The following is a 10,084-nucleotide window of genomic DNA, read 5'->3' as shown; positions in this document are numbered from 1 at the left end:
ATCTCTCATCTTTCTTTTTCTCTTATTTGAACGATTATAATTAAGTTACATCAACATCTTATATTGATTTTTTATAGAAACAAAATGCAAATATGAGAGGAGAGAAGGGGATGAGAGGGGAATAGAAGAAGAAAGAATCCTACTCCGATTTCGAGGTATAGTTATTTGGCCTTTTTTTGAGACTCTTTTTCCATCCTTTTGGCTTGAGATTTGAGAAACTATTATGAGTATTAAACAAAAGAGGGATTATCTTTCAATTGACATTTGGCCATGTATTAATAATACTTCATTCACATGGAGGAACCCCCTCCTTTCTGACTAATGAGACGTTATTTTACAGTACAAAAATCTTAATTGAAACCATTCATTCTCTTAAAATCATGTTTTTGTCGTTGAAAATATGTGAAGAAAATTTCATAGACTATTAATTACATTATTTATGAATTTATACATGCAACACAACCCTATAAGTACATACCTCTCACTCTTAGACCTTAATTTCATGGTGATATTCAATAAATATCATCTAACGAAGTGATGCGGACATATTCTAAATACATTCCACCATGTAGACTTGATTTGTGTCAAAAGCCAATGAAAAATATGAAGACAAAAGATAAAATCTTTGTGCAAGCTAGCCAAAGAACCACCATTTTTTAACAAGTCTGAGTTGTCCAAACAAGAATTCCTCTTTTTTCAAAGAAAAGAAGCACTGGAAAATAACTCTTACATTGGATTTAAAGTACTTTCCAAGGTAAAATATTAATCATGATCATTAGGACATAGGGATTATATAATTATGATTTGGTCTTAATGCATTTTTTAGTGTGAAAATTATGGTTCCAAACATAATATTTAAATGCTTTTATAGTCAAGTTGAAAATTAAAAACATGAGCCAAAGTATTAATCATGATTTGGAAATAGGCTAGGGATTATGGGATTATACTGGAATTGGGTCTTAATGCATTTTTAGTGTGAAAATTATGGTTCCAAATATAAAATTTAAATGCTTTTATAGGCAAGTTGAAAATTGAAAACATGAGCAAAGATTCTAAAGTGTGATTAGTTTTAGCAAATGGGTGATTGACTTTGACCATTACGAAAGGGTGTTTCACACTTTAACAATGTTAATGTGCCTAACACATACATTTCTCTTGCTCATGTTTATCACAATTAACTTTGTGATGTGCTTGTAGACAAACTTAATCAATCTTGTAATCCGAATTATTCGTCTTTTAAGGAACGTAATGTTTAGCCACTCATTACTACGGTTTGGTGATATTCCTTTTCATTTGGAAATGAGAGGTCTTAGGTTCAAATCTCGTGGATGGCAAATTCGATACCAAATTTGGCCACCCATTGTGTGGCTTAGCCAAACTCCCCTTCCTCGTAGTGTAAAAATATCGATGTAAAAATTTGATACCAAATTAGGCTGCCCATTATGTAGCTTAGGTTCGAATCTCGTCATTTACATTTTTAACTCTTGTTTCTATTTGGCATTTTAGTCAAAAATAGTTTCTGAGATTGACATAACTCATCATTTTGGTCCATGACTTTTGAAATCAATAGAAGTGGTCTCTCAATTTGTCTACCCTCAGTCATTCCATAAAAAAAATCTACTAAATAAATACCAAAATGACAAAAATACCCTCAATTTAATAAACAACGGGTCAAAATGAATTGACAAAAATTAAGGTTTTTTTTTCTTTCATTTTTTTTTCTTATTTAAAAGAGATTTTTCAAGAAAATACCAAAATGATTGATGGTACGCAAACTCAGAAACCAGTTTTATTGATTTTAAATCTCAGTGATCAAAATGGGAAGTTATGTCCATTTCAAGAACTATTTTGGCTAAAAAACATTCCAATTTTAGACAGACAACACATACTCATTGGATAGTGGTACACTAGAATGCTGTCAATATTATAGGACATATTTTCTCTGTGCTGGTGTTATGGATGTGAATGGTCAAGTATTCGAAATACTCGTCTCAACAACTATGGAACCAGTACAACTTCAAAATGCCATCCAATTGGTATGGTTTTGGAGTTAATGGGGGCTTTATTAGCTCATGATAGAGCTACTCAATGAGCATGATACCTATTATACATGCTATCCCTTGTAGAAGACTATAGATGAGGCACGAAAGCAGAGAGAGACTCCTTCAGTGAAGTAAAAGAGGCACACCATGAAAATAGAAAAAGAGGCATATATTATATATATAAGTGGACTCACTCACTTACTCACACTAGTCCTTCTCTTGTTGCAGCTGCATCTTCTGAAACTGCATGCAGTTTTCACTGCCTGCGCCACTGCACACGGCACCACCCTTTCTTTCCATCCTGAACTCTCTCTCTCTCTCTCTCACCCTTTTACTTATATCCTTAAAGGACTCTCTCCCAAAACGATCTCCCCCATATCCTAAACCCAATGGCTTTCCCCTCTTCCCACCAAATGACAAATCGTATTTTTCCCATTTATGCAAACGGCACGCAGCACGCCCCAAAAAAACTTTGCCACAAAGTCATTGGTCAAAAGGACCCGATCCCATGCACTGTACACGCGTCAGCATGTCACTACCATACTGTCCTCCACTCCCATCTCCACGTGTTCGCTATCTATTCGCCATCTCAAATACAACTCTGCACTTGCATACAGGAGAAAATTTATGCCATTACACGTGTTAAGTATATTCGTAAACGATAATGTTAATATAATCCACTTTTAAGTATATTTATAGAAGACAAAATAAACATGTTATAGTTTAGGCTCATTTTTAGCTATGTTCTTTATAACTCAATTTCAATCTCACTTTACTCTCTGAAACTCAAAAGTCGTCACTTTACTCTTTAGAACTCAATTTTGATCTCATTTTACCCATGTAAATCAAAAGTTGTCACTTTACTCATTGGAACTCGATTTCAATCCCACTTTGTCCCTAAAACTCAAAAGTCGTAACTTTATTTCTTGAAACTCACAATTTGTTCTACATTGCCTTGTTTCTATTTTTAGAATAAAAACTATCTTCTCTCTTCACCAACCACCTCCATTAAGAACATAAGGAATAACAAAATAATTGGAACTAATGATAAGGTGGCTGGAGATAGAGGGAGAAGAGATAAATGTATGGACTAAAGGGGAGTGGATATTGAGTAAAGTGAAGAATATTAATAAAGTTGCGACTTTTGAGTTTTAGGAGGCAAAGTGAGATTGAAATCGAGTTTCAGAGAGTAAAGTAACGGCTTTTGAGTTTCAGATGGTAAAGTGAGATCAATGAAGTTCTAAAGAGTAAAGTGACGACTTTTAAGTTTCAGAGAGTACATTGAGATTGAAATCGAGTTACAAAAAGCGTAGATCAAAATAAGCTTATATTTTAAGTAGAATAAATATCATGTTACGGGTTTTCAAAAACATCGGATAGAATCTATCTGCATCCATAATCCTCCAAGTTGCATTCTTTGCTTATCCTGGTGTCCAAACACTACAAATTTCACGCTCTGGACAAAATGAGTCACTAGTCGTATACATGGATACATAAACACACACACACACTCTCAGACATGGGACCATTGTCCTGTGCTTAAATTCCAGCTTTTTCGTGAACGACACGATCCGATTCTGCCGCTCTCTCTCTCTCCTCCTCTTCCTCTCCCACTCTTCTTTTTGTGCTTCATTTTTCTCTCAATATTTCTCTTTTAAGTGAACATTTGTTTCTTGTTCTTCTTCTTTGTTCTCCATGGAAATGGAGGATCAGTACAACATGTCCGATCTCCGGCAACTCATGAACGGAGGTCGGACTCACTTCCCCACCATCCCACTACAATCCCCCACCGAGCTCTTCCCGAACCACCACCGAGAACCTCCTCCTACTCTTCATCATCAACACCATCCGTACGAGCAGCTCATGATGATGGGCCGTTCTCAAACCCACGAGATGATCTCTCGTGGGCTTCACCATCATCATGAGTTTCGCTCTCCGGACTCTACTAGTGCTGCCGGAGGTGTCACTACTCCTACTACTGTTACAGCAGCTCCTTCCCTTAGTGGCGGTGGCTTGGAGACTGAAGCTGGCGGGTGTCTTGGCGGCGAAGGGTCTGGAAGGTGGCCGAGGCAAGAGACTCTCACTCTTCTGGAGATCCGATCACGGCTTGATTTTAAGTTCAAAGAGGCTAATCAGAAGGGTCCTCTCTGGGATGAAGTCTCTAGGTATGTAAATACATACATACACACTTGTACAAGTATATAACCATTCATAGCATATACCCTAATTATCTGCTCTCTTCTTCTTTTTTTTTTTCTTTTTTTTTTTTTTTTTGAATTTTTTTTGTTCATTCTTGGTTTGTTAAACTTGTTTTGGTCTTCATTATTATGTGATCTCTCTTAATTAATTGGTGCAAGTTGGCATGGATGTTTAAGCAAAATCTTATTTTGGGTACTTCTATTTTGTTTCTTTTTGTTAATTAAAAATAATTTGATGCAATTTATGGATAGTTTTTCTATGTTTTGAGTTGGAAAATGACTGAACAAGCAATTTCAGTTCATCAGTTTCGAACTGAGGTGCTATTTTTTTTCTTCATTCATTTTAAGATCTGATCACTTTCGTGTTGCCCAAACTGGCCCTAAATCAATTTGGGAACCCTTTTTCTATACGATTTCTGTATTGCAAATGTGACCTTCTTTCAAAAACAAGTTTTTATTCTTATTTCTGCAAAATAGTTAATACTTGTCCTCTTCCATGCTTGACTACTATCAATCGACTGGTTTTTGTCTGATATTGGAAAGGCATGATCTACAAGAAATGTAATTGCCCACCAACCCACACCCCACCCATATCACCCCCCCCCCCCCCCCCCCCCCCCCCCCAACCTACCCCTCCTCCTCCTCCTAAAGACTACACATTATCTTTCATTAGAATTTTTTTGAATGGTCATATGCTAAATTGGGATAGCGTAACATCATCATTAGCAAAGGAGTGATCATCACTATTTCACATGGACACAATGTTTAATGGTTTTTAGCTTGGTCTATTTTAGAATTCAATTTAGGGTTTCTCTACTATTAACTTCTTCACACAATCAATCACTTGATATCTTGCTTAATTACATGCCGACACTACTCAGATTAGGGATTTTTACTATTAAAAAGTGTTAAATCTCTTTTTGGGTTTTTTTTCCTTGTTAAAATCCAAATTTATTTACTGCATTTGCCTACCATGCATTAATTAAATTTGTCGCAGGATCATGTTTGAGGAACATGGGTATCAAAGAAGTGGGAAAAAATGTAGAGAGAAGTTTGAAAATTTGTACAAGTACTACAAGAAAACAAAGGAAGGAAAGGCTGGAAGACAAGATGGCAAGCATTATCGGTTCTTTCGACAGCTCGAAGCTCTCTATGGAGAAACCACCAACGCCGTAGTCTCACCATCTTTACCTGTAGAAACCCATTTCGTCGGTAATAATAGTAGCAATTATCGTTACCAAGCAGCCGGCAATGCTCAAGCAAATCAAGAGATCACTACTCCCTATCATCATCAATCATCTGATCAAAAGCACTGCGACAGCCTTAGCCTCTCGAATTCATCCGAGTTTGAAACCTCCTCCTCAGAAGATCAAGACATTAATAATGATGTCAGTGCAGCCGCAATGGACGATGATCTGCAGGAGGTGAAGACAACGAGGAAGAGAAGAGGGGGTGGCGGGGGGAGGGGTTGGAAGGCGAAGATAAAAGAGTTTATCGATGTGCAAATGAGGAAGCTAATGGAGAAGCAAGAGGAGTGGTTGGAGAGGCTAATGAGAACCCTTGAGCAAAAGGAGAGGGAGAGAGTGGTGAGAGAGGAGGAGTGGAGAAAACAAGAAGTTGATAGGGTTGAGAGAGAGCACAAGTTTTGGGCCAAAGAGAGGGCATGGATTGAAGCTAGGGATAAAGCTTTGATGGATGCATTGCACAAGATATCGGGAGGATCATCATCAACTGATCAAGCAAAAGCTACTAATTACAATTCGTCATCACCTGATCATCATGATCGTGATCAAATAGTTCATAACATGAGTAGGAGTACCAAGGAGTTATTGAATAAGAAGCGAAAGGAGAATGCAAATTCAAGAAGTGCATCGGCAGCTTGTTACTTTCAGAGCAATGAGTCTTGTTCCTCATTATATAGTAGTCAGGGAGGGTATTGTGGTGAAATGAGTAATGAACAAGGTAACCATGATGGTTCTAACAATTCTCCTAATTGTGGGAATAATGCAAATAATGTGGGGAGCAATGCAGTGCCTGAAAATTGTTTTCCCTTCTTGATGAGTGAGGGGGAGAACTTGTGGGAAAATTATGGATTGAAGCTCAGCACGGAAAGCCAAAACCAGTGATGACAATATTATATGAGGTGTAATATTATTACTTTGTATTAGGTGATCATCTGCTAGCTGCAGAAGACAACTTGCTCAGTTGCTCTAATCTAGCAGGAGGGTTTGAACTTTGAAAGGAGAGGTTTGACTTTTGTTATGGGGTTTAACAAATTTGAAAAAAACCTCTCTCTCTCTCTCTCTCTCTCTCTCTCTCTCTCTCTCTCTCATGTGAGGTGGAGCTTACTGTATGATCGTGTAAGCAAGGAGCTAACTGGGGGATATTGATGTGTAGGGTTTGATTGATGTTTTAATCATGGAACTAAAGTCTTAGGACATGGAATTTTTAGAGGGAAATAATTATGGATTTGGATAGGTTGCGGTGCTGCTAGCGTTGCGGTTTCATCCTAGCCTATATTTTAAGGTTTTATCCTTTATGGAAAAGTTTAATTCCTGTATCATGAAAATGGTCTATTTTTTGTGGGTTTTCATTTGTTTTAACCTCCATTTCTTTCATGTTACATGCATGAGTAAATGTTTCTTATCTTATGAACACTCATGACATGGATTTCAAGCATATACATACTAGTTAAGATCAATTTAGTATAAAATCGCTTAATAACTTAGTTTTTAGCTCACAAATCTTGATCATTCAAAGTAGGTTGTTATAATTACACAAATGAAGGGTTTAGAACTTTAGATCGCTGAAGAGAAGTATTCATAAGTCCATAAATTTTGTCAAATGTACATTTAACTAATCTTGTGGTTGAACTTGTTTTACACACATTGATCAAGTAACTCACAGAAAAATATAGTGGGTTTTACAACAATTAGTTTTTTAGATGTTTTAACACGCAATTAAACATGTTGTAAATGTTATGCTGTTGTAGGCTATTTTCCTTGTAGTGTTTGTTATGTGTCGGATGCAATGAAGCAAAGAACAACTTTTTTTAACGACACGAGAAATTTTTGTTCAAAAAATGGAAATGTGAGATACTACCAGTTGAATTTCAATTTGATAGTAAAAGTGATTTAGCCAGATAGCGGCGAGGGAGGGTTGCGATAACGTGTTAGGGTTAGGATAGATTAAAGTTCGATTCTTTACAATATAGCCAAAAAATAAAGCAAACTCCCTTTCTCCATTGGAAGTTACCTTCTCGATCAGATCGGATCAGATCAACATAAGCATATATAGCATGGCTAGATGGTACGTACTAGCTATAGAAAACTGCCAATATTTGGAAGCTGGCATGGTATGTGCAGCTGCTTAGCAAAGAAAACGTACGAATTTTATCTCCAGGAACATGTCCTTATCTGCAATTAAAGCACTCCGGTAGTGATTTCCATTAGATTACAGCTGAGTGATATATATAAAATATATCACTGAGAGATATTAATTAGTGTAGCAGATATCTACATCATTCTGCAGTAAAATATATACAAGACTGTCGGGAGTCTAGAGGATTATAATTTTTCATATACAGCAATATATAAACTTTTTCTTTTCACGTACGTGATTAAATAGAAATTCGGAAGGAAATTGTTATTAACACTCCAAAAATAATTTTAGTGTAAATGATTTAATCGTTTAATTTATTAGCAATAGTCGTACATAAGTTTTGAAATTCGAAAACCTCCTCCAACAAAGTGAAGAGTAGTACTATAATTGGCATTTTCTTCCAAATTATCCCTAAGCACATCAATGAGTGGTTGTATCTCACTCAAATTTAATAATCAATTTTTTTTTTCTCCTTGCTCCTTCTCCTTGTAGGCTCGTAACTCACAAAGTTAAAAGTATTTACTCTCACATCCGGATCTTATGTTCGATTCTTCATACCCTAATATCACTCGTATAAAAATATAACCTAATGAAAACTCAAACGCATTCAAAAGAATGATAGAATGGGACTTTGAATTAATTTTTTTCCTCCATTTCTTTTTGTTGAAATTTTTTAGGGAAAGAGGGTGGCAATCAAATTGAAGCTTATTCTTGCATAATGGGGCCGGGGATTTTCTGTTGTACACTGGTGTATGTGATGCATTAGCTTGATGAAGGGTTTATGTTTTTAGGTTTTGCTAAACTAAAGTATATAGATAAAGTACATAAATCTAGCTATCAATTGAAGTAATGCATTCCAAACACCAGTTTATTGTAGAATTTTAAGGCCGTGGGAGAACAATTTTCACATGTAGCTAGTGGAGAGGGTAACATTGTGATCCAAATACAGATAAGGGTAAGTCATCATACTCATATACACAACACAAACAGTGAACACTCTTGGACAGAGACTAATGACCGTACATAGGAAAGGGTAAAGAAGCTTCCCACCAAGGGAACCAAACATTGTAGTTATTGTCACAGTTTCTTTCAAGTACACCCATTTATTTTATCTCTCTTTTGTTACTATTCTGATGAATCTCCTTCCCCAAACTTGCTTTAGTTTGCTTGTCCCAAGGCCAAACTGCTTCTGCATCTGCTTCCTGCTTCCTGCTTCCTGCTTCTGCTTCCAGCTGCTTGAGACAGTTGAGTAGTTGAGTCATCCGCAGTCAAACCAGGAGATTACATGCATGACAATTTTAGAACTTCCAAGTTTAAGCAAAAAACTTTTTGTTTGGGGGGGAGGGGGCGGGGGGTGGGGATGCTCTTGCTGATGTGACCACTTACTGAGCTGATAAATAAAACACCAAAAGAAAAGAAGGGGGAAAAAAATTGAATTGTTACTGCTCTGCTTTTGCAGTTTTTGGCTTACCCCAAATTGGGAAAGCTGGCCATGCTTCCTGACTACGTTTTTAACCATCTTCAGACCTTACCGATACTTACCGTGGCAAATTAATTATAACCGACACATGTAAAATATAAATTATAACTACAGAAATAGAGGCCCTTAATCTTTATTTAAGCCCTGCAAAGTCAAGGGTTTACCCCAATTGGCCCAAAAACCCAATTCAATTAGGTACTTCGAAAGAATGAGGGTTATTGGTCCAGAAAGATGTAGTATATGGGCTTGTTTGTTAGTGAATCTCATCCAATCCCAGCATTTGGTATATTGTGCTGGAAATTATTTTCGCACTTTTGTTTTCTCTTTCTATACTATTCTTATCTTTAACGGGGCTCATTGGATTTAATAATTACAGGAGAACCAAGGGACATATGAGAGAAAAAGTGTAGCAGGAGAAAACAGAAATGCGGAAATTATTTTCTTTCCTTTGATTCGTTCATCAATCTTCGCTCTTTGGAAGAATCGGATGAGTCTCCAATGGATTTTTTTTTGGGAAGATTTATCGAATTTAGTCTTGAATTATGAGTCTTCTGACTTGTTCAGTTGTCGTCAAAGCTAAATGGTGGTTTATGCAGATTAGTCTTGTGTTTGGAGGTGAATACAAGGTAAACCCGAAGCTTACGACGATCCAAACCTCAACTCGAATTTCACTCCTCAATCCATCTAAAATTTGAAGAGCTCAATGTTCCAAAAACAAAGGAATCGAAATACAATTACACTCCGACTTGCACAACGTTTGGTACTTAGAACTGGATTGGATAAGTATACTAAACTTATAACCCGTGTTTAAAATATCAATATTGATGAAAATATCATGTAAATAAGAGGAAACATTGATGGATGATATATGGATATGAGAAAGGTTGATGGATGAAATGTGGATATGAGAAAATTTTGCTCAAAAACATAAAAATTCCAAATAAAACCATAGGGAATGTCAAAAGCTTAAAATTTAAAAGACA

The 10,084-nt window shown here is 36.4% G+C and overlaps 1 protein-coding gene across 1 annotated transcript; it reads left to right on the top strand.

The window, feature by feature from the left end:
* The first annotated feature begins 3,534 nt into the window (after positions 1–3,534).
* LOC137713567 (trihelix transcription factor PTL-like) lies at positions 3,535–6,544 on the top strand. Its single transcript, XM_068452877.1, has 2 exons — positions 3,535–4,207; positions 5,238–6,544. Exons 1-2 carry the CDS (start codon positions 3,738–3,740, stop codon positions 6,364–6,366), a joined length of 1,599 nt encoding a protein of 532 aa, XP_068308978.1. The 5' UTR covers positions 3,535–3,737; the 3' UTR covers positions 6,367–6,544.
* The last annotated feature ends 3,540 nt before the right edge of the window (positions 6,545–10,084 follow it).

The sequence above is a fragment of the Pyrus communis genome, chromosome 13 (genome assembly GCF_963583255.1).
Source record: "Pyrus communis chromosome 13, drPyrComm1.1, whole genome shotgun sequence".
Lineage (NCBI taxonomy): Eukaryota > Viridiplantae > Streptophyta > Magnoliopsida > Rosales > Rosaceae > Pyrus > Pyrus communis.
Note: the sequence above shows the minus strand (reverse complement) of the source record. Positions and strands in the feature narration are given on the sequence as shown.

Bases quoted from the DNA above. Each gene is read 5' to 3' on its own strand.
- LOC137713567 (XM_068452877.1), top strand. From the start codon at position 3,738: ATGGAAATGGAGGATCAGTACAACATGTCCGATCTCCGGCAACTCATG. The intron at 4,208-5,237 runs GTATGTAAATAC...AATTTGTCGCAG, and splicing joins CTCTGGGATGAAGTCTCTAG to GATCATGTTTGAGGAACATG.